Source organism: Cryptomeria japonica, chromosome 8 (assembly GCF_030272615.1).
Source record: "Cryptomeria japonica chromosome 8, Sugi_1.0, whole genome shotgun sequence".
NCBI lineage: Eukaryota > Viridiplantae > Streptophyta > Pinopsida > Cupressales > Cupressaceae > Cryptomeria > Cryptomeria japonica.
The window spans coordinates 26606883-26632948 of record NC_081412.1 but is presented as its reverse complement, the minus strand read 5'-3'; the positions used below and the strand labels follow the sequence as shown (position 1 = coordinate 26632948).

At 37.8% G+C, this 26066-nt stretch overlaps 1 protein-coding gene across 1 annotated transcript in view; it reads left to right on the top strand.

The window, feature by feature from the left end:
• The first annotated feature begins 5195 nt into the window (after positions 1-5195).
• The window catches only part of LOC131078537 (LRR receptor-like serine/threonine-protein kinase FLS2), a 59335-nt gene continuing 38464 nt past the window's right edge, over positions 5196-26066 (top strand). The window contains exons 1-8 of the mRNA XM_059210130.1: positions 5196-5352; positions 9612-9795; positions 9894-10306; positions 10414-10557; positions 10675-10803; positions 10890-11033; positions 11118-11893; positions 16038-16196. Coding sequence (XP_059066113.1) covers positions 5196-5352; positions 9612-9795; positions 9894-10306; positions 10414-10557; positions 10675-10803; positions 10890-11033; positions 11118-11893; positions 16038-16196 — 2106 coding nt within the window. The remainder of the gene's footprint in view (positions 5353-9611; positions 9796-9893; positions 10307-10413; positions 10558-10674; positions 10804-10889; positions 11034-11117; positions 11894-16037; positions 16197-26066) is intronic.

Here is a 26066-nt window from a genome sequence, read left to right as displayed (position 1 = left end):
AAGATAGGCTTGTGAAGCAAGCCAACAACTACTAAGGATGAACAATAAAAATAGAGTTTTGAAATGGCCCAGAACCTTATACAAAAGAACATTAAGCATAGCAAGATATCAAGGAACATATCAAAGAAGAGACAACAAAAGTGCACCAAATAGAAGAAAAACTTTGCACACAACAATGAGATTACAAAAAATAGAGCATAAACAAAATATACAAATAGGTAGCCACCCATTAGCGGGGCTTAAAAAGTGATTCAAAATAGTTTATTCTTTTAAGTACCAAAACTAGGATCCCCTAAGCTAACTTTCTTAAGACCAAGGGAGATCATAATGGTATTTACATCTTTTTGCCTTACAAAATTGGATGAGACATCCATCTTCACGCACTCGATAGAGTACTTCTTACTATTTCCTTGTTCACACCTTTTTTTCTTGAAACAAGAGGAGCTACTGGTAGCACCATCATCAAACCTCCTAGTATTGAGTGAGACATCCATTTTTTAGTCATCATTAGTGGAATTAATATTTTCATTGTTCCAAATCTTTTTAATGGACAAGGAAGAGGGAACCTTTGGGGTAGACTCTTTTCCCTTCCAAATTTTCTAAATTTTCATACTTCTCCAACAAGTAGTAGATTTATGCCCTAATTTTCCACCAAAAATGACAAATTATTGTAGAGTCTTTGTAGCTAATCTACTATATCCAAACTCCAAATTTAGAGGCTAAGGAAATATTGGTAAGGAGCACTTTCCCATTTTTAACAAACACACAAATTATAGCATAAGCCAACCATTTCTTGGATTTAGTAATTTTATCTTATATAAAACCAAAATATCCTAACAAGTTGGTTGTAACCACTAGGATCTTTTCACTCCAAAATTCCAAGGATAGGCTAGGTAGATGAACCCAAAATAGAATATTGCAAGGGACATACTTAGGGATAACTTTAAGAAACACTACGTAAAAAAAGATATAAAATCCTGGAAAATCTTTCATTTTTTGGAAAAAAATAATAATTTCTATTGGTAAAACTTTCCCTTTTTTCAAAATAAATATTGGTTTTATTGAAAAAAAAATTATGACAATTCTTTCAAAAAAAGTCTTGGTTAATCTTAGAAATAATTGAAAAATTCCTTAATTGCCATGGTGAATCCTTCCTTTAAAATAAATTATTATAAAAGATTAGAGGCCTCAAAGTGGAAATGATTAATGGATTTAAAGGATTGACTTTATGATATTTATTTGCTACAATTAAATTAAAATATAATATAACAACCCTCATTGTATTTTGTGAGATAAAATGTACCAATTTGTAATACTCGTGGGCCCCGAAATTGCTTGTAGACCATTGATTTCTATTGATATAAACAATCCAAAATAAATTTTATCCCCCATGAGCACTACAAGTTATAGGTACAATTTACCTCATGGAATACAATGAGGGTTGTTAGTTAACATTTTAAATCAATGGTGGCAACTAAAGATTGGTGATATGATTGTAAAGTAACTTAGAAGTATGATATATTATTGGTGAAAATTTAGATTTCTACAATAACTCATAAAATTTAGGCGAATATGATCTAATCCTGTATTGAATATTGTGGGATTTTTTTGAGTTAAGAAGTTTAATAAAATAAATGCACTCATGATTTAAATAAAAATAAAATAAAATCTTGTTAAAATATGGTGATTTAGGTCACCTTAAATTATAGCGATTTAGGTTACCATAGAATCTTCCAAAAAGAGACTTTAAAAACGAGCAGGAACATCTTCATAAACAAAATCAAGGATGCCAACTGCTTTTAGGATTTTAGACCTATCAACTTATGTAACTCTATCTACAAAATCTTCATTAAAATTCTTGTTTATAGAGTGAAAAAAGTTCTTCCACTTTTGATCTCGAAGCATCAGAATGGTTTTGTTACAAGGAGACAAATTCTAGATTCTATCATTGTGGTCCATGAGAACATTCACTCACTCTCGGTCAATAAGAGACTTAGTTTTTTGCTAAAGTTGGACTTGCTTAAAGCTTATGACATGATTAACTAGGATTTTCTGATCAAAATTCTTTAGGATTTTGGTTTTTGTAATCATTTTCTTCAATTGGTGAATCAACGCATCTCCACGCTGAAGTTCTCAATTTTAATCAATGGATCTCCTTCAGGTTTCTTCTCAACATCTAGAGGTATCAGACAGGGTGATCCCCTCTCTCCATTTATTTTCATATTGATGGTTGAAGCTCTTAGTAAAATTATTTAGAGAGAGGCCAATTTTGGAAGATTCAAAGGGCTCCGCTCTCCTTCTCAATCACAATTGGTGGATGATACTCCGTTGATGGGGGAAAGTTCTGTGGCGGAACCTAAAAGTTTGAAGTCTATTCTTAATCTTTATGAAAGAGGATCTGGGAAGAGGATTAGCTTGCCAAAGAGTTATGTTTTCTTCCTCAATACGCTTGCGCATAGACAAACCAAGATAGCTGATATTTTGAGGTGTAAATTAGCTTCTTTACTAGATATCTACTTGGGATTACCACTATGTTTGGGGCCTTCTCCTAATTACTTTTGGTCTAGTTCTGATTGAACGTTTCCAGAATAAGATGGCTGGTTGGAAAGGTTCCCTTTTGAGCCTAGGTAGTAAGCTCTAGTTAATTAAGGCCTCCTTGCAAAATATTCCAGTCTATGCCATGAGTTTGTTTAAAGTTCCTTCAAAATTTGTTGAGCGGATGGAAAAAATCCAAAAGAATTTTCTATGGATAGGTGCTGATTCTAAAAACTACATTCATCTTGTGTCCTAGGATCAAGTGTGTCTCTCAAAGAGACTTGGAGGCCTTTCCATTAGGCACATTCTTGATTTCAACAAATCCATCATGGCCAAGCAATTGGGAGAACATAGCATGTTAATGGTATCTCTACCCAAAGTATCTTAGAAGATTACAATCTGCCTATGGTGGCCTCTGATCTTTGGACTAATTTCCACAATTCCAAAGATATTATTCTTAAAGGATCAAGATGGGTCCTTGGTAATGTGAGAAAAATTCATTTTTGGGATGACTGGTGGGTTGGTGATGGGCCTTTGATAGACTTTCATTGGGTTGCTCGGCTTAAAGAGAGATGTGTGGGACGGTTTGGCTATTGGGTCATTGATTATATCAGAGAGGTTAAATGGATCAATCTTATCATTGTGGATCCCATCTTGAAGCCTCTTCAATTATGGCTAACAAATATTCACATTCCCTCTTTTCATGCTAAAGACTCTTTGGTGTGGAGTGGTTGCTCCTCATGAGGTTTTTTCTATTTCCCATGCTTTCAACCTGTTGACAAGATCTTTTGTTTCAGCCCCTTTTTGGGCTATTACTTGGAATAAGTTGTTGATTCCTAAAATTAATATCTTCTTTTGGTTCTTTATGCAAAATAAGATCCTCTTCATTGATAACTTGTGCAAAAGGGATATGGCTATCCCTAATAGATATTTTTTGTGCAAAGAATATGTTGAAGATGTTTCACATTTTCTTCTCCACTGCTCCTTCTCTAGATAGGTTTGGGCCCATTTTTTGATCTCTCAAGAATTGTGTGGTGCCTTCTTGGGAGCCTATTGGGCTGTTGGCTCCAGCGGTGTTGCCCTTTGGATAGTCCTTCTCTCAGAGTGCTTTGCTACCTTATGTTACCCCATTTGGCTTGGGGGATTTGGAAAGAAAGAAAAAACTGAACCTTCAGGGACAAAGAGTCATCTGCTCTTTTTGTTGCTCGGAGAATCCATAATTCCATTAAGGAGAACTTCATCTCTTCTTGCCTTTCTCACAAGCTTGATCCCCTTATTCCTACTTCACCTCAGGACTGAGATTTTATCAATAGATGGCATATCAGCTGGGATATTTCTAAACCTACTGTCAAGTTAAAGCACATGAGAAATAATATTATTTGGGTTCCTCCCACAAGTGGGTGGATCAAAATCAATGTTGACAGGGTGGTTAAAGGTAATCGTGGGTCGGCTAGCTGTGGGGATGTTTCTCGTGACCACAATGGTAAGCTTGTTTCGGTGGTGGCACTCCCATTGGGAACCCAGACAAACTACTATTCCGAAGTGAAAGATTCTTAAATTGGGTTACATATGGAGATCAGAGAAGGGTTCAAAAAATTCTAGCTCGAGAGTGATTCTCTAAATGTCATCAGGTGTGTGAGTAAGAAAACTGAGCCTTGCTGGACCATCAAACATTTAATTCAGGAGTGCCATATCATGATTACTAAAGTGGATGATTTCAGGATCTCCCATGTTTATCAGAAAGGTAATACGCCAGCGGCCCACCTGGCAAACATAGGTGTGAATTATGTGGACATACGACAATGGACGAGAAAGGAAACTTTCCTGATACAATTGTGCAAACTGATGATAAAGGATGTTGAATGCATTGGCCATTCGTATCACATTAATGATGATAGACTGCCAAATGAATTATAATATTTCATGGGATTTTTGTTTGAATTCCAAAACCAAGTTTTCAAAAGCCTTTTTTTGTATTTGGTTTGGTTTTCATTGTTGCAGAGGTAAATTTCTCATGGGAGGTGACAAGCAAAAAATGGAACCTACCTCCTATGAGAAATGGGAAAATAATAGAGATCTATGGACAAAGATTACTGATGGGGGCCTTGTGTTGTATCTTGAGAGGCTTCATGGCAATGATCTGAAACTGACAAAGGATTTTGTGAATGGTTGGGAGAAAGGAATCCTCACAGTGTTTGGAGTGGAGTTTAGAATTGATGAAACCTTCATTGTAAAGATATTTGGTTTGCAGATGGAGGGCAAGAAGTTTTTACAGAGAAAGGAAGGCAGCAGAAGAAGCCATTGGGGCTTTCTTCAACAAAGATATCGAGAGGAAAAGGGTGCGAAAGATGAAGGACGATGGATATAACAGGAAGGACTTGCAATCACTTGGGGCAGAGATGGCCGAAGTGATTATGAGGTACATTACTCTTGATGGACGCTATGATATTAAACCATTTTAGGCACAACAAAAGAATTTCTCTTCCGTTTTATCTATTATCTTCTCTTGAAAATAGCCTGGCAAATAATGCCAATAATAGTGATAGCCTTGTTCTATATGAGGGGTTAATCATGCTAATCATGGAATATGCTAAGGATCATGGGTTAAACCCCCCAACTCTCTGACCAACACTGATCCTCATTATGTGTCAGATATAGAGATGGACAAAGAAGAGTTTGGTAGGGCTATGGACTGGCGGTACCTCAATGTTTCAAATGATTCAAAATACCATCCCTCTCAGGAGGAGGGCCAACAAAAAAATATTACACCAGGCACTGGAAGAAGCAGAAGAAACAAACACCCAAGATGGCCTGCCAGTAAGTATAAAACCCCCAACCCCAAATTATAGGATTTGGGGCCATCGAATACAAAGAAGTCTAAAATTGGGAAAAATGGGGAAACTAAGGAAAAGGAGAAGGAAATAAAGCAGGAAATCCCCATTAACGTTGAATAGGGGAAAACACTGTCAAAACTCAAGTGAATTGCTTTTATTGGTTCAGTAAGGAGATTAATTTGTTAAAGGATGGAATTAAAGATGTAATTAATACTTTCACTGAGATGCCCATGCCAAGAAAGATGGCTAAACTTCTCCAAATGAGATAGGAACTAACAGAAGATGTAAAGACCATGAAAATAGATCATGAATCAAGGATTGACGAGTTGGAGATTAACTTGGAAGAAATTAAAGGTAATTTGAAGAACATGGTGGATATCAGTAGGGAAACCATGAATAACAACACTCAGGGTCTCAAAAAGGTAAATGCGATGATAGCAGATCAAAGAGCTCACTCCACCACCAGTATTCCCTCCTCTAACATCAAACATAAGACAAAAATCTAGGAATTAAGCTTGCAGGGTACGAGACGTCAAACCACCATAGGCTCCTATACGAGGACTAGAAGAAGGAACCAAGAGAAGAATACCTCCAGGTTCTTCATGGATGAGTTTGAGGACATCAACAAGAGGGTGATTCAAAAGAATTCAGAGATGATGCAATCTCTAGTCTAGTGAGTTTTAGGTTTTTTCTTGTTCTGTTTTGTTTTTTGCTACATGGGCTTGGCCCCTGTTTCTATGGCTATTATGTCGTTGGTTATGGATTGGTTTACGACTGCTGATTTTTGTTGTGCTCTTTAAATTTGGGTTTCGGGTCCTTGTAAAACCCGTTTGTCTAAATAAAAAACAAAATCAAGGATGTGAACTTTGATATTACCTTCCAGCACTTTCTTAGAGGGAACTCTACGAATATCCATATGTATAGTAGGAAGAGAAGGGGAAACTACCTCTTCCACCAACATAGACCCTAACAAATTTATATTGAATTCCTCTTTACCTCCAAAACTAAATCAAGTTTTCTTTATTTCTCCAGCCATGACCTATGCATTTAATCCCTTTTGATTCTTCAATCTCATCAATCTATGTGCCAATTTAATGTTCTACCTTATTTCTAATTTTCTCATCCATCGATCTTTCTAGTTATTTTCTACCATTGATGAAATGTTAAGTGGAGTATACAAATAAAATCCCCTATTTCACACTATCCCTTAGAAGACATATCTGATATGATTATCAAGAGCATGTCATTGCGATAATTATCAAGTGACCATAATTATTATCATGAGAATCATTATGTAGAGATCTAGCATCAAGCTATCTTCAGATCTATTATCTATAAGAAAGAGTATTATTATTATTATCAAGCTATCTATCTACAAAAGCAATAAAGTTGTCCCATCTAAAATATATCAAGTATCATGCTATCATCTTATCTTTGTGCTATCATCGTTATACTACTTTGAAGAGAAAACTACACATTAAAGAATTCAATCAAATATCAGAGAAATAGTGGAGTAATCTACCATATTTTCTATGACATCATTATTTATCATTTAATTTTATACATAGATCTTTAGCTTTATTAAAAGAGTGTGGATATGCATTTCGTACTTTCATTGTGTTATTCCACTTTGTGTGATTTACATTTTCAATCCTTCAAATTACTTAACATTTTCAATATTATTATTTAATATGTAAGATTTTTGGGAAGCCAGAAAGCCAACCTTAAGGCTTAAGCTAAATACAATTTACTTACAACCACAGAAATACTTAACCTTTCTCTTCTTAGTTATAGTCTATCATTGAAGACGAGATATTCAACATGTCTAGTAGCCTATTGATATTTTTCCTTCTTGTTCATCCAGGTATTTCTATAAAAAATAAATCATATTGGATTAGTTTAAATTATTATTATTTTATTTATTCACGACTAGTGATCTACTTGTTTCTTTCTAGTTTTATTTTTGTACAAACAAGTCACATTCTCTATGGTAAATTTAGACTTCATTACTTTCTAACATATAAGACTAGAGCATGTTGAACATATATTTTAATACTCTTATAAAATACAACAGTGATGGAAGAGAAAAACACTAGTGTATTACTTATTCTTAATATTAAAGTTAAACATTGCTATCATGGAAGAGAGAAAGCTAGAGTATTGCTTGGGATAAAGAATTGAAGTGCAATGACATCTGATTTTCATTGTCACTTCAAACTCTTCCTTAAATAGCATGGTTGTTACAAAGGATACTATAAAAATGAGCATGCTAAGTAACATGGTCCTTTGTCTTGGCCATTACTATTGTAGTTCACATAGTCATCTAACTACACCATAACCCTGAGCAAATTATTATTATGTGCATTTAATAATTAATTAATAATAAATTATCAAATTTAACACACTTTCCAAACACATAAATACCTTGAATTGTTGTTGCTCTCTTTAAAGAAAAATACTTTTCTACTTTTATCATTTAGAGAACAACATCATACCTTATATAATTTAATTGTTTTGATTTATACTTTTGATTATACATGAGCATGGCATCTTGTTATTACAAATACAATATTGAGCTAGTATGAACTAATTCAAAGTCTAAATATGATGGTATGAGCAGATTTATATATTTTTATTATAGAATATAATTAAATTTTATAAAAGATCATATCATGTGAAAGGGAATATTTAAAATAGACTTTCAAATTTTGAATAAATTTATATATATATATATATATATATATATATATATATATATATATATGATAAAAGTGGATGACCCACTAAAAATTATGTTAATATTTTATTTTTTACATGGTGTCTAGTTCAATGAGCACTGAGGGGAAAGAACTAGTAAGAAAACCCCTCAGTATTGCTAAAAAACATAAGCCTATCTACCCATTACAATTGCCCATAGGCAATCCAAAATACCCCGATTACATTATCAATTACATTAGATAGAAAGGAAGTTTTAAAAAGCTTGTATGAACTAGTGATTCGGTAGAGAAGGTATCAACCCAAAAATGCACCCACCATATTTGAAAAAAGAATAGTGCCAACAATAAAACATCAATCAAACTTATGCACCTCATGAGTCTAAGGTCCTGCAGAGAACAAAAAACACAGCCAAAAGGGAACCCAGGAAGAGTAAACCTGACAACATGAAAATGGTTAGCATACATAGGCCTATCCATATAAGAAGAAGAGAAATAAAATTATAATTATGTATATTTGATTTTATTATTATTTGTCTCATTTTGAAAAAAATAAATAAAGTATTAAAATATTATAGTTTAAAAAATTTAATATTGATAATCTCATTATTGAACAAATTAAAAATTATCATAAGTAAGAATATAATTAGACAATTAATTTTTTTAATGATTTTCCTTTCAAACTTTCCTCCAAATATATTTATAATATTGTTCTAATTTGTTCTATTTTCCAGTAAGTTTGACCAACAACACTAGAATGTGTTAGTGACCTTCTTTCATTCTATCATAAATAAGAATATGATTAGAAAATATTGTTTTAAATGATTTTTCTTTCAAACTTTCTTCCAAATATATTTATAATAATGTTCGAATTTGCTCTATTTTTCAGTAACTTTTGACAAAAAACATTACGAATTTGTTAGTGGCCTTCTTTCATTCTATCATAAATAAAAATATGAATAGATAATTATTTTTTAAATGATTTTTCTTTCTAACTTTCTTCTAATTATATTTATAATAATGTTCTAATTTGCTCTAACTTTTAATAATGCTTGACCAACAACACTACAGAATGTGTTAGTGGCCTTCATTCATTCTATAATAAATAAGAATATGATTAGAAAATTATTTTTTAAAAGATTTTTCTTTCCAACTTTCCTCCAAATATATTTATAATAATGTTCTTCTAGAAATCTTTGTTAGTGGCCTTCTTTCATTCGTCACCGACAATCTAGCCGAATGTATCATCATAGAAATTTCCAAACGAGAAGGATTCCATACGGTAAATTGACGTCCCTTGTTTTGAGTGTCTCAGACAACAATATGAAATTGGGATGAAATTTCCCAAGGCAATAAGAACATGGCTCATTAATTTTTTTTTGCGATACCCGGGACTTTTTTCTTCAATTTTTCTGTCTGGTAATGACCTTTCATTTATATGACACTGCCTCCAATACCTCCATTACTTGTGTTAGAAGGTTTGTTTTAGAAATGAAAGGAGGTAAGATTATCGCAATGTTGTGATTAGGCTTGGCTCTGGCATTCACATTAACCACCGCCACTGCAATACAGAATGCGAACACTTCCTCCTCTCCTTATGATATCTTTGCCTTACATCACCCCAACATACAAGGAAGGTTTTCTGTTATGAAAGATCGTATGTTGCGAGAGAAAGTTGATGATGAGAAGAGGGATGTTGAGGTTCTGCTATCGTTCAGACGTGGCATTACAACCGACCCCATGGATCACTCTCCAACTGGACTTCCACTACTTCACAACATGTCTGCTTCTGGAGTGGTGTTTGGTGCAGAAAAGATACAAAGAGAGTGTTGGCCATAATTCTCCCTCAATTGGGATTGAAAGGTATCATTTCTCCATCTATAGGAGATCTCTCCTTCTTACGCACTTTGAATCTCTCCAACAATTCTTTCAGCGGAAGAATTCCACCTCAGCTTGGCCAGCTGAAAGCGTTGAGAATACTTGACCTTACATATAATCGACTAGTGGGTTCCATCCCCAAATCTCTAGCCAATTGCTCGCAGCTTCAGTGGATTAGAGTATCGTACAATAACTTGACTGGGAGCATACCAGGGGAATTCGGTGGTTTGGGGAAGTTAGAGCATCTCCCCTTGCCCCACAATAGTCTGAGTGGAGGCATTCCAAATTCTCTGCGAAACTGCACGTCTCTACTTGATTTGAGCCTTAGCTTTAACCATCTCACAGGTGCGCTACTCTTATAATGTCTTTACCTTGAAAGCAACATGCTACCTAACTGCTTCAATCCATCCTCTTAATAATTGCTCCGAATTATACCTCATTGAATTTGGCAGGGACAATTCCAAAAGCCATAGGAGAGCTTAAATCTTTGGAAGGCTTGTATCTGAATGAAAACAATTTAATTGGATCTATACCACCTGAGCTAGGAAACTGCACGTCTCTCCTTGAGTTAAACCTTGGCGCAGCCTATCTCACAGGTGCACTTCTATCATGCCTTTAGTTTGCAGGCAACATACTAACTATTGCTTCCATCCGTCGTGCTATTTAATACTTTTGAATTATGCTTTATCGAATGTGACGGGCAATTCCGAAAGCCATAGGAGAACTCAAAGATTTGATATATTTGTTTCTGGAACAAAGCAATTTAACTGGACATATACCACCTGAAATAGGAAACTGCACGTTTCTCAATTTTTTGGATCTTAAATATAACCTTCTCACAGGTGCGCAACACTCGTGTCTTTTATTTCAGGGCAACTTACTAACTACTACTTTCATCCGTCTATAGTAATGGTTTTGAATTTGACAGGAACAATTCCAAAGACCATAGGAAAGCTCAAAAAGATGGAAATTTTGCATCTGAGTGCAAACAATTTAACTGGACCTATACCACCTGAACTAGGAGATTGCACTTCGCTCATTCACCTGGTCCTTGGCAATAACTCTCTATCAGGTGCGCTACTCTCATACTATTCACTGCTTACATCCGTCATCCTCTCAGTAAGAGATCTGAATTGTATTTTATTGAATTTGGCAGGGACAATTCCAAAGGCCATAGGACAGCTCAAATCTCTGGAAGTTTTGTATCTATATACAAACAATTTAACTGGATCGATACCACATGGTATTGGTGAACTCAAGAGTCTTTCTGAGCTTATCATCTACAACAATAATCTTGCAGAGGGTATTCCTGAAAGCTTTGGCGGGTTAATTTCTCTAGAAAAATTAGATGCATCTAATAATCGGCTAACAGGAAAGATTCCGCCATCCATAGGGAAGTGCAAGCGTTTAACTGATTTAGTATTGGCAGACAACTTTTTGTCTGGAAGAATTCCAGCAACATTGAGTAACTGTACAACCTTAAAGCGGCTAAAGCTGTCCAACAACTTATTTAATGGAGATCCAGAAATCCATTTTCCTTCTTCTATTGAAATTTTTTCTGCTTATTCTAATAATTTTTCTGGGACCCTGCCTGCATCATTGGTCAATTGTTCACAGCTGACGCTTCTTGATTTCAGTAAGAATAGATTGACAGGCGAGCTTTCTACACACCCTCTTTCAAAATGCCTACAGTTGAGGGTTGTAAGTCTTAGCTCTAATAAGCTTAAGGGTGATATTCCTCTATGGATTAGAAATCTCACTAGATTGCAGGTGTTAGATTTATCAAATAATAACTTTGGCGGAAGAATTGCCTCTGCTCTTGAAGGACTGGAAGGATTAAAAAATCCCAGAGTTTCGCAATTGAGTAGCAATACACTCTATGAAGATATACCAGCTATTAATATAAAAGGAAATAAGTTTAGACTAGAATGTGTATTGTGAAGGATGAGGTAGAGGACATGAAAAGAAAAAACAGAGCAGTAAAAGGAAACTTAAACACAGAATTTGCCCATGTATGCGGGAAAAGTGGGCGAATAAAACTGAATATGTGAAAATATTGTAAATACTAGTCGACACACACACAGGACTTCTTGATGCAAGCTATGGAGTAACGTAGTGTTACTCAGCTTCCCAAGGAGGGTCCCATGGTTCTCTATCTCACAATGTCCCTCAAACCAATGTTTTTGCTCTCAGATTACTGAGCAAAATGGTTTAGGGATGGCAAATATGAGAACGAGAGATGCTTTTGATTGATTTTAGTATGAGATGTATTGTAAGCTATGTATGATGCTAAAATGCAATAAACTAAATGATAAGATGACGATATTAGTATGAATACTATCCTAGCATACTATATTTCTTCTATGATTGAACTTAAGATGATAAATAAATTACTCTAGCATGCATATTCATGATTAATTCTGATCTAAAGAGAGGCTAAATGATGAGCATAAAATGATATGAAAGCTTGAAACAATTTGAGCATAAGTGTGATGCTTCAAATTTGAAAGATGATTGTTTTTGAATGGAGGAATGAGAGCTCTATTTATAGCACAAACAGGGCAATGGATGGTCAAGATTGAAAGGTTTAATCAAGGGCCAGGTTTGAAAGTTGGGGATCCATGTGCACAATTTGTACCAATGAAATGGTGACAAGTGTCAACATAGGATTGGGTTGAGAGAAGAGGTTGGAGGCATTAAAGGCCTGAGAAGACCTCATGGTTATCTAAGGGCTAAGGGTCAAGTCTAGATTAGGTTTACCCACTGGATTAAGAGTTAATCCAAGGATAAACCTTTGTGCAAATGATTAAGAGATAATCATGGTCAAAGCATTAATGGCCTGATGAGACCCTTGGGTTGGATAGAGGTTGAGTCAAAACAAATGTTTTAACCATGTGGGAAGGTTTGAATTAACCATTAATGGTTATTGGAGACTTTGGGGATTAAGTGGTTGAAGATTGGAAGCCTTTAATGGTTTTCAAAGACTTTAAGGGTTTTAGTGGTTGAAGGTTGAAAACCTTCAATGGTTATCAAAGACTTTAAGGTTTTTGAGAAGTGACTTCCCTTTGCTTAGGGATGTGACAAAATTTAGAGGAGGGTTAGGTTAATTAGAAGCGATTAGAAGATTCTAGAAGGGATTAGGAAGGGGTTTGGGATTTTGCAAGTGGATGGAGGGATAATAGGATTTAATTGAAATAAAGTAACTTTCATTCAATTTGGTTGCAATTTGGAGAAATTAAATAAATTAGATTTATTCAATTTGGGATAACTTATTTAATTAAATTTGAATTTAATTAAAAGTGGCTAGGGGGATTTAATTGAATAAAATGATTTATTCATTAAATGGTATAGTGAATTTTATTTAAATAAATTGAATAATTTATTTAATAAAATAGAAGAATGTGGATAATTTAATTAAATTAGATTTAATCAAATAGAAAAATGAACATAAAATATTCATTTAGGAATGTGGTCATTTTTATACGTCTACATTTTGCCCCTCTTTGAAGTGACGTGTGTGCACATGTTATTTTAAAGAAAAATGATTTTTTTGTGTTTTTATGATCAAATGCAATTTTTGTGTCGTTCTCTTAATTTGCCAGTGATGCCCCAGATTTGATGTGATGCCCCAGATTCGATATTTGATGTGATGCCCCCTCGGGAGATGAATCAATATTTTTTGGAAAATTTTTTATTTAAATTGATGAAGTTGGTATGATGTATAGGATTCCATGCTTGTAGAAAGTGTGTAAATTGATTCATCTCCCGATAAATTACAAATGTTTTGGTATAGGGGAGACCGCGACCATATTACAGGTCCAGTTGGGTAACCCTAATCTCATTTTCCTCCTATAAAAGAGGAAAAGAGCTTGATTTAAAGTCATTTGTGCTTGTTGACTTTGAAAGAAAAGAGAATTTGCTCTAGAGAGAAAATGCCTATTCCCTATCACAAACACCGTTTTGAGCACGTTCGGAGGTACCGGAGACTAGTAGCGCGTGGTCCACCAGTAAGTCAACATCTTTGACCCCTTTTGGATTTTTTGTTTTGTCATTTTTAGCTATTTTTTTATTTTTAAAGTTCGAACAAATCATTTTAGCGCGTCTAAGCTCTAATGTAGCGCATACGAAGTATAGAGTAGCGCATAGATGTCAATTTTAGGGGTTGCGTCCGAAATTGTTTTGCTAGCGCATAGGTCATTTAGGTTAGCGCGTGCACGTGGAATAGCGTAGGTGTTGTGTCTAGTAGCACGTAGGACTAACAGGGTAGCGCATAGGACTAACAAGGTAGCGCGTAGGACTAACCTAGCGCATAGGAGTCGCAGAAGTTCGCATGGAGCAAGGGGTTTAGCGCGTAGGTATAACCTAGCGCATAGGGCTGAAAGGGTAGCGCTTAGGAAGAGTAGATTAGCGCGTAGGACTAACCTAGCGCATAGGATGAAAAGGGGAGCGCTTAGGGAGGGTAGATTAGCACGTAGACAGAGTCTAGCGCATAGATTAGATTGGGTAGCGCAATGGAAGAAAAGAGTAGCGCGTAGACATAATCTAGCGCATAGGGCAAATTAGATAGCGTAGAGGAAGAAAAGAATAGCGCTTAGATATAATCTAGCGCATAGGGCAGATAAGCTAGCGCGTAGGACAAGCAGTCTAGCGCGTGGGATTGTTTTGGCGTTTTGGAAGTCTGTTTTAGCGCATCCATGAAAAATTTGTAGTTTTGGCCGATTTTGAAAAGTTGTGTTTTCGCGTACCTGTCGTGTTTTTGATGCATTTATCCAAGATGAGTATTTGTATAACTTGTTTTGATGTGCAATTTTCCAAGTGATGTATAGATATCAAGCTGTTTGTGTTGATCAGAACATGATTATTTGCATTATCTGTTTCGAGTTCAATGTGTGTAAAAGCCTGAGTTGTTTTACAAGCCGATATGGGTTGGAAACTTGAGTTGTTTTACAAGTTTTGATATGGGTGGGAAACTTGAGTTGTTTTACAAGTTTATGTGATTGTGGTACTTGAGTTGTTTTACAAGTTTTGATATGGTTTTTGAGAACTTGAGTTGTTTTACAAGTTGATATGAAATGATAGGATTTTGAACTTTGATTGTAGATGAGCAAATTTGTTTCATGTTTTTGATGTAAGTTTGATTTTGATATCTTTGTGTTGATATGAAAACTGATATTGGATATGTTTTATTTGTTGACAGGAGCGTTTGGGTATTGTGCAGTCGAGGGAGAGATTCCCGAGACCATGGACGTTGATACCACGTCTGTTACAGGCAGACTTGGATATTATTGAGAGATGCGGATTGACCTCGCTTCTGGATATGCCTCGGTTCACTGTGAACCGGGGACTGTTGACAGCATTGGCAGAGAGGTGGCATAGCGACACGAACACCTTCCATTTTGCCACTGGAGAGATGACCGTGACACCAGAGGACTGCTATCGCATTTTGCGCATTCCTGTGGTAGGGGCACTGCTACCCTACGAGCAGATAGAGGAGGGCGGCACAGAGGCACTGCACCGTATATTTCATGATGAGAGTGTCTCTGGCTATGAGATCCCTTGGCAGGAGTTTTTGGATTTAGACTATGCACCACTGCCATCAGTACTGGCAGGATTTATTGGGGGATTCCTTTGTCCTGATCGCAGGTCAAAGGGATTTTTAGTAGGATGGGGGCTGGTTCTGGAGCAGATGGTCACACAGGGCCGGAGATTTGCATGGGGGTCAGCGATGTTGGCCCACCTTTACAGGAGCCTGCATGAGGTAGTATACCTCGGTTATGGGAGTTTATCAGCAGGTGTTACCCTATTACAGGTATGGTGCTGGGAGCACATCCCAGTAGCGAGGCCATTGGCAGACAGAGATAGGCCCGTAGGCGCAGCATACGCCTATGGATATAGAGGCCTAGTTGTCCAGCGTAAGCTGGGCAAACTAGAGCACTGGAGGAGAGTTTTTGATGACATAGATACGGTCATTTGGAGACCGTATACAGGTTGTGAGGTGTGGGTAGAGGATGGGATAGAGATGCCATTCATTTTTATGATGAGGTATCTGATTGGGAGGACTCCGTTCGTTATTGAGCGGTTTGTGGTTACCCGAGTTTTACGGCAATTCGGGAGGCAGCAGGGGATTCCACAGGGGGCATGCTTGTATGCACGGTGGCAGCAGGATGTGGCCGATTGGGGGCCGACTATTGACAGTGTCGTGGCCATAGAGGAGTTTACAAGGTTAGCTGGACAGGTCTGGGACTATGCCCCAGAGATACAGGATGCCAGGATGACAGAGGAGTTCGCTCGTTTGTTTACTGCACGGGCAGTGGCGAGGATCTCAGATCCCGAGGAGATGAGGCCAGCATTTGATTCGGATGGAGAGGAGGGGGGAGATGATGGAGACGATGGAGATGATGGAGGAGGTAGAGGAGCCAGGGGGAGGCAGGGTGGCAGAGGTGTGCAGCGGGCGGTACAGCAGGGTAGGATTGAGAGGGGGAGAGGAGGTTTGGCCATTGGAGCCGGGAGAGAGGGGAGAGTGACAGAGGTTTTGGCGGCGGTGGGGGGTGAGGAGGAGATGTTGAGACCAGCTCAGAGGAGGAGGATAGATATACTCCCACCTCCAGTACCGAGGACAGGGCAAGTGGGAGGGGTTCCTCCAGCACAGGGACCATTGCGGGTTCGAGTGTCGGGTCATGTAGAGGACGCACAGATTTGGACCCTACAGATTACTGTGCAGCAGCTGCAGGCACAGATTTTGACCTATCAGCGGCAGATTTCGTAGTTGACCGTTTGAGAGAGATACGGAGATAGAGCGGCGGGGTCAAGCGGAGGAGGCCTTGGCGAGTGTACAGAGAGCAGCGGCGGGTGGTCCATTGAGAGACACCCTGAGAGAGCTGACATGGAGAGTACAGGAGGTCGAGTATTATAGGCGGCATTATGAGGATGCAATACCTAGAGAGCGACTTGTAGCGAGTTTTGCATAGTCGAGATCGAATCGATCTCGAACTGTTGGGACACGATCTGAGAGCCGAGGAGTGAGAGGGCCAGCGAGACAGGACCCTCCTGCAGATCCAGGGGCGAGTGTATCTGGAGCTAGGCAGGATCCTCCTGGAGATCCAGGGGCAGGTGCATCCAGAGCTAGACCATCTCCATCAGGGGATAGTCACACTTGAGAGACATAGTCTCTATTGTATTTTGAGCAGTGTATTCTTTGTACTGGACACAGTTTTGACACATTTTGTAGATTTTGATCATTTTTTGAGAGATATATATACAGAGCACCATTTTTTATCGATGTGATGTGTTTTATGGATGAATTTTTATGTGTACCACTTCCTTTTATATGATGATGTAATGTTTTCATATATGATGCAATGTGTGATGCAGGATGTATGTTTTTATATGCTGTGAGATGTATCTTGAAAATGAGATGTATGATTTAATAAGCTGCTATATGTAAAATGATGTAAAAATGATATGATGTGCGACTAATTTATAAAATGATATGCAACTAATGGTAAAATGATATGCAACTACATGTAAAATGATATGCAACTACATGTAAAATGATATGCAACTAATTATTTTTTGGAGTATCTCTCATTCTGTATTTGCCATCCGATATAACCATTTATTTGCTTTCTTTGTAAATATCATCATGGAGCATTTATTGATTTTTGGATATGTTGAAAATTTATACAAGCATAATGGTATAATTAAACCATAATGACCTGAGTAAAATTTACATGATAGTTAATTTTGCAAGATAGCACAAGCGTCAAGGTATAATTGAACCAGGACGACCTGAGTGCGTATTGCGTAAACATACAAGATTAAATCATTTATATGCGTGAACTGGAATCAGGCCTTCAATGATATGGATCACGTCTCGAGGCAAATATTCACACAGTACAAGTGATCGCCTCCCAAACAGAAGACTAAGAAAATTTTGGAAGTTCCTTATGATCTCTGGCTTTTGAAGCTTTTGATGAGATAAGGAGAAGATTCCAATTTATTTAAAAAGTTCAAAATGCAAAATAATCAAGACTTTAATGTGATAATGCAACATTGAGTACTTCAGAAAATCATCCATCCTTGAGATTTTTGTGTATTGTTTGTGTTTTGGTTGTTTGTGATGAAGCGTAGTTGTGTTTGTTGGATGTCCTGTGTCTGAGTTTTGCAATAGTTGGAATATCTTGAATGTTTGCAAGTGTTTGAACAGTTTAATGCCCCTAGATGAGTGTTCTTCTGGATATGATTATGTACAGTGATTTCCAAGCCATGGTGGAATGTGGTAGATGAATAACTCAGGATAGTAACTACGCTAAGTATGTCATGGATAGATATATGCTAAGTGTCGGGCGATGGCCGAGAGTGTTTTGACGGATAAAATGGCATGGATATAGATAAAGGAGCCGGTCTTTCACAAGGGCGCCTATTTACCAGGTTTTCACCATTTGTTTTTATTGTACATTGTATTTTTGCTTTTTCTAGATTTTTTTGATTTTTTTGTTTGTTTTTGGCTTTTTCCGTGCACTAGGCTACCTTAAGTATAGTACTTCTTCAGATGAATGTTGTTAGTTGGATCATCGAGCACATCTCCTTCAGAATTTGTTAGCTGATAGGCACCTGATCCATAGACTGAAATGATGACATAGGGACCCAACCAGTTAGGTTCAAATTTCCCTTTCTTTTCTCTATCTTGCTGGTTTCTTGGATTTTCTTTTAGGACTAGATCACCAACCTTGAAGTTACGAGGAATGACCTTATGATTGTAGCTCCTGCACATGCGTTGCTGATATGCTTTGAGATGAGTATAAGCATGTTGGCGTCTTTCATCTAATAGTTCCAGTTCTTGCAGTCGGTTAACTCGATACTCCTCACCTGGGATCAAACCTTTCAAAGAGACTCTAAGAGATGGAATTTCTACCTTCAAGGGTAAAATAGTCTCTGATCCATATACCAATGAATATGGTGTTGCCCCTATAGGTGTGCGAATGCTGGTCCTATAGGCCCAAAGTGCTGGATTGAGTTGTACGTGCCAATCTTTGCCTGCATCATTCACTATTTTCTTGAGGATTTTTAGGATTGTTTTGTTAGATGCTTCTGCTTGACCATTTCCTTGTGGATAGTATGGTGTAGAAAACCGATGTTGGATTTTGAATTTTTCACATAGTTCCTGTACATCTTGGTTTTTGAAAGGTCGTCCATTATCTGTGACGATTGAACTTGGAATACCATATCTGCAGATCATATAATTTAGGATAAAAGAGGCAATTTGTTTCCCAGTCACTGTGGTCATGGGAACTGCTTCAATCCATTTGGTAAAGTATTCTGTTGCAGTTATAATGAACTTGTGTCCATTTGAAGATGAAGGATGTATTTTGCCTACCAGGTCCAATCCCCACTGACAAAAGGGCCATGATGTTGTAAAGGGCTGCAGTTCCTATGCTGGTGCATGTATCAGATTGCCATGGATCTGGCATTTAGGACATTTCTTGGCAAAGTGATATGAATCTTTCTCCATTGTAGGCTAGTAGTATCCCATCCGTAGAATCTTTTTAGCAAGAGTAGTGCCACTTGAATGTGTGCCACAAATACCTTCGTGAAGCTCGTGTAAAGCGGAATCGGAATCATTACGATCAAGGCAACGAAGAAGAGTACCATCGAGACCTCGACGATATAGAGTATCAGCGGTAAGGGTGTAACGGGCAGCTTGTCGAATAAAGTTATGTTTTTGGTTACCGGATTGGTCAATGGGTAAGATATTATGCTTGAGATAGTCGTATATCGGTCCATATAGTGGAGAATCGGAACTAGTCAAGGCATAGATAACATGGGATTCAGAGTGGTCATAGGCGGGGGAGAACAGTTGCTCTACCAGAAACTCGTAACGACTCTGTTGCTCAGGAATTTGTAGTAGCGAAGCGATTGTAGCCATTGCATTGGCTGCTTTGTTGTTCAACCTTGGTATTTTCTCAAAGGTGATGTGCACAAAATACTGTTTGAAGTCATCCACCATTCGTTTGTAAGGTAGTAGCTTGTCGTCCTTTGTCTGATAGTTGTTATTAATTTGATTAATGACCAGTTGTGAGTCTCCATAGACTTTTAACTCTGTGATTTTCCATTTGACAGCCATTTTGATGCCGATGACCAGTGCTTCATATTCAGCCACATTATTTGTGCATGGAAACATAAGTCTGTATGATTTTGGCATAGTGTGTCCTTCAGAAGTGATGAACAGAATGCCGACACCTGAACCATGTTGAGTATAGGATCCGTCAAAGTATAGGGTCCATTGTTTAGTAGAAAGAGCGAGTACATCCCTGTCTGGAAATTCAACCTCCATGGTTTGTTTGCCTGGTAGCGGTGCTTCAGCCAATTGATCTGCAATTGCTTGTCCTTTGATGGCTCGTCTTTCTGTGTATTGGATGTCGAATTCACTGAGAATCATGACCCATTTAGCCAATCGGCCTGTAAGAGTGGCTTTGCTGAGTAGATATTTGAGAGGATCAATTTTTGCAACTAGCTTTATGGTGTGTGCTAGCATGTAATGTCGGAATTTCTGAGATGCAAAGACTACTGTTAGGCAAGCCTTTTCAATAAATGTATAGTTAAGCTCATAGCCATTCAATGTTCTACTGATGTAGTATATGGCATGTTCCTTTCCTTGTTGGTCTTCTTGTGCCAATAGTGCCCCCAGTGAAATATCTGTTGTTGAGATATATAGAATAAGTGGCTTTCTAGCAACTGGTGGTACTAGAACTGGTGGATTCATCAGATACTGTTTAATTTGGTAAAAAGATTCTTCACACTTAGCCTCCCATTTGAAGGGTACATTTTTGTGTAGCAAATGGTTAAATGGTAGACTTTTATCTGCTAGCTGAGCACTGAATCGCCTAATTGATTGAAGCCGTCCTTGGAGAGATCAAAGTTGACTGATATTCTTTGGTGGTGGCATATCCATGATGGCTTGTACCTTTGCTGGATCAACTTCAATACCTTTAGCTGAGACGATATAACCTAGTAGCTTGCCTGATGTAACCCCGAAGACACACTTCTTAGGGTTGAGTCGGACTTGGAATTTTTGCAACCGATCAAAGATCTTTGTTAGGATGCCAAGATGTTCAGCTCTTTTGAAAGATTTTGCTAGTAAATCATCTACATAGTCTTCCATAAATGTGTGCATCATATCATGGAATATGGTTGTCATTGCTCTTTGATAAGTGGCCCCTGCATTCTTTAAGCCAAAAGGCATGACATTCCAACAGTACGTCCCCCAAGGACAGGTGAATGCTGTTTTGTCTTGATCTTCAGGAGCTATTTTGATTTGATTATAGCCTGAGAAACCGTCCATTAAGGAGAGCATTGCATGGCCTGCTGTGAGATCTACAATTATATCAATACTTGGCAGAGGAAAGTCATCCTTTGGGCAAGCTTTATTGACATCTCTGAAGTCAGTACATATTCTGATACTACCATCTAGTTTTGATACTGGAACAATGTTAGAAATCCATTCTGCATAGTCAATAGGTCGGATGAATCCGACATCTAATAATTTCTTTAATTCCGTTTTGACCATAAGTGCGACCTGCGGATTCATCTTTCGTAGCTTTTGCTTGACTGGCTTGACTCCTGCAGAGATGGACAAGTGATGCATGATTAGGTGTGGATCTACTCCGAGCATGTCAGCATATGACCAGGCAAAGTTAATTTGCTGTCCTTTAAAGAAGATGATGAATGCCGATCTTTCCTCCTCTGTCAAAGATTCTGCAAGGTGAATGTGTCTGGCTGCTTCTATGGTACCAATGTTGATTGATTGAGTGGGCTCAATCAATATGGGTGATTGCTCATGAAAATGCTCAGGAAGAGTGTCAAGTCTCCCATCGTTAGGTGCCTTAAAAAGGTTTTCACCCTCAGATGCGTCCTTTATTTTTACTTTTTTGTGATCTATAGCTGCCATTGACTGGTTTTCAGCATTAGATTCATTATTTGATTTATTTTTGCGACTGAGAGACTTGGCATTCCCTGATTGATAGATATCATTATTCCGTTCACTGGTAGAGCCTGTTTCCGGATTTACGGTACATAGGTAATGGACAATAGATGCATCATCTGGGAAAATAGGTATATCACTTGTTTCAGGTTCGTCCCAGTCGATTAGGTCAGGAAAGACAAGTGGTAAAGAATCGTTGGGTGGATCAAGTTTGGCTACTGTAAGTGTTAGGATAGAGTTTTCATCGTGTTGGGTTTTTGGTTTAAAGAAATTTAGGATTGCGTCGAGGTCCTCGATGGTATCATCTTCCACATAGATTTGTTCATAATGTTTCTGTTCACTTTTCGGAGCGTCATAGATATGTTGTGGTCCAAATTCAAGAGGTCTATCCTCTGCGTTATGTTCTTCCTGAGAAAGGGATATAGAATCAGTATCATCCAGGATATCAGTAGTAGCATTGGAGTAGGTACCCCATTCATATTCATTGGAATCTGTTTCATAGGCATCATCCCAGATTCTATCTGTGCTGTAAACAGGGGTGTTGTACGGTGAAAACAAATCTTTGATGATGGATACTATTTTGATATTTTGTGTTGATTCTGTATCGGATCCATCTTCTACTTGCTGGATTTGTTCATAGACTGTGCTTCTTCGGGGAGTAATAACAGTATTTGAAGATGTCCTGATTTGTTCTTGAGATATTGGTGTTTGAATATGAGCTACTGCTGCAGATAGGGCCTTCTTATGACTTAGAAGTTTTTCCTGATGTAACTTCTGATCTTGACGTTCTCGTGCCTTACGAATTGTTTCTGCTGATTCAAAGAGAGCTTCCTGCCAGGATTCTTCCTTGTATTTCTTCTTTTCCTTCCATTGAGGTTTTGCATTTGTGTGTGGTGGCCTTTTCAATAGGAAAGTGAATTTAGAACCTAATCCTACTTTATTTCTATTAGGTTGTGAAGGAAGATCTATAGGTTCAGTGACTCCTTCTTGGCGTTTCCCAATAGGTCCTTTACCGTCATATCCCATTTGTTTCATGATCAAGTAGCCTTTTCCATACATGTGTGTTGGTAGCACAATGTCTAGAGCGGCCACTCTATTAGCTTCTTCTTCATCTTTGTATAGCCAGTTAAGAACATCCTTATCTTCTGATTCATGTGCTAGAGTCCCTAATTGGATGAAGGTACCATCAAATTTAGTTATGGGTTGAGTTGCCAGATGTGTTGATACAGTAGGTAAACCATGCGATCTAGGTGACGTTGGCAATCTGGTCAAACATAAAGGCTCCATAGAGTATTCGCCCATGCCTTGGTCTTTGATTTGCATTTTCTGTTTGAAGTCTCCCCATAAGGAGTTGGATTTTGCTGTTGGTGGATCAGATGTTGAAGACCGTTGCTTTTCTCTGTTATAAGGAACCAAACTGTCTTGGGCTGCCCCCATTGCATTGCAATGTTGAAATGGATTGTGATCAGCTGACATGGAGATTTCCTGTCCATCATAAGGAAACTTGACACACTGGTGGTATGTAGAAGGTACTGCTTGCATTTCATGTATCCAGGGTCGGCCTAATAAGATATTGTAGGTGAGATCAATATCTAAAACTTGACATATAGTATCTTTTTGCACTGGTCCTACTTGAATAGGCAATATCACTGTTCCTTTAGAGGACCTTTCCTCATCATCATATGCTTTTATGGTAATCTTTTTACAAGGATCAATAGATTCTTCTGAGAAGCCTAGTGCACGGATAAGCTTTAAAGTACATATATTAAGTCCGGCTCCTCCATCTATTAAGACTCTTTTGACACGGTGTTTGCAAACAATGACTTCAATATGTAGAGGAGTATTATGCGGATGACTCAATGAAGTATTATCATGCTCTGAGAAGGTGAGGTTATGAGATTCTGTCATGTGGGCAACCATAGCTTGGAATCTGTCTGTATCCAGATTTTGAGGTACATTTGTTTCTAATAGTGCTTGCTCCAATATGTCTTTGTGTTTTGGAGATAGTTTCAACAATTCCAAGATAGATATCTGAGCCGGAGTCTTGCGTAATTGGTTAACCAAGTCGTATTGGATCTTTGGTGTGGTAGTTGGAGGTGCAGTGTGTCCCTTCAAGACATATTTCTGAGTCCGAGTTGTTACATTGACAGATTCATGATCACGTTTATCTCGAATAGTTATAACATTGATTTGATGGTCTTCGGCTGATATGTGATTGATTGTGTTGTTGTAGATGTGATTAATACGAGCTCCGCGTGTATCATTTGAAGTTGATGCTCCATCTTTGTTGTAATTTGGGAGAGGATCTTTGAAGGCTTTGTGATCATGATTTGTTTTGAGACCGTCCACCGTTAAGTCACCTCGATCAATCATGTCTTGGATTATGTGTTTCAATCTCATGCACTCGTTTGTTTTATGACCTTTGTTGCGATGAAAATCACACTAGTGTGAATCATTTCACCAAGGTGGTTTGATTGGGGGTTCATAATTGTTGATTGGAGGCAAAGAAAGAATCTTGTTTGCCAATAGTTCTCTGAATGCGGACTCTAATGATTGGCCCAATGGTGTGAAGATACGTTTCTGGAAATTGTGGGTGTTGGTGCGTGAATTGTTGTTAGGCTCTGGATTCAGGTTTTTGTTTTGATTATCGTTAGCGTTATTGGTATTGAGTTGTCCTTGAGCATTGTTTGGTGCATATGTGTTAGCACTAGGAGTAGCATTTTTAGGATTTTGAGTATTTTGAGTATTTCCTGATAAGGCAAGCACTGGCTGTTTAGATTTGGGATCATATGATTCATTGTTGCCCTTGTTTTTGTTTCATGTCCAAAATCGAGTTTTGTCTAGATTGGTGTTGTTTTGGTTATTGTAGTTTGATGAGTTTGTGCCTTCTTTGTAGAACTTGAGTGTTCCCCTTTTGACACAAGCTTCCTCTACTTGGATGCCATTTTCAATCAATTTGTGAAAGGATGGGATGCATTGGAGTTTGAGTCTATAACTCATTTCACCATTCAAGTTATCAATGAAGATTTCCATTTTCTCTTTTTCAGGAATATCTCGAGGATATCTTGATACCATGCGTTGCCAACGTTGAAGGAATAACATGAATGTTTCATTGTTCTTTTGTTTGGTGTTGCAAATATCTAGCATGGTTATGGCATGTTGGATGTTGTAAGAATAATGGGTGATAAATTTGTTAACCAATTCGTCAAATGATCTAATAGGTGGTGTAATCTTGGATAACCATTCCATTGTTTGTCCTCCCAGGCTTCTTGGGAACAACCTCATTAGATAGGTGTCATCATGAGCAAATTCAAGACTCATGGTGCAAAATTCCCGAACATGATCCCGAGGATCACCTTTCCCATCATATTTATCAAATTTGGGAATGTCTGAGTTTGGAGGAAAAGGTATCATGTTTAAGCTTCGGTCAAATGGATAAGGACAGATTTCATTTATAGAGTACCGCACTGTTGTCCCTTGTTGCATATCGTGCATTTGTCTTTGCAACATTTGCATTTGTTGAGTAAGAGCAACCAAGGGCGCATTATCTTGCCGAGGGAAGAGTTCTTCCCTCGTATTTGTTCTTAACTGAAAAGGTGTAGTAAATGGTATGTGTTGTTCTGGGGTTTCGAACGCGGGTACTCACATTTCTGGTATATGTTGCTTTGGAATATGTTGTTCAGGTATGCGAGTTTCTTCTTCTCGTTGTCATTCTTGATATGTATATTGTTGAGACCCAGTTTGAAAGACATTTGCGTTGAAATCTTCAGGAAGTTTGACGCCTTTGCTTGTAAGCATGAGTAGATATTTTTCTTTGTCATTTTCCATGAGCTTTTCGACAAGTTTTTGGAAGGAAGGATTTTCTTGACATTCCCGGAGAAGTGCGTCAGTAATTTCAGGTTCTTCTACGGGTGGAATTTCAAAAGGATTTGATAATCTGCGATTCATACTTGATTCTGCGGGTGTCTCGCTTTGTTTGTTTCGTTAAGAGCGAGTGATAGGCATTTCAATAGAAGCTTTCAATGACGAAAGGTACAAAGTCCTCGTTGATGTTTTGGTCTGGCGTTGGTGGTTCTGGTCGAGATGTGTTATATGTGATGCACTCGTCGGGTAGGAATGCTGGAT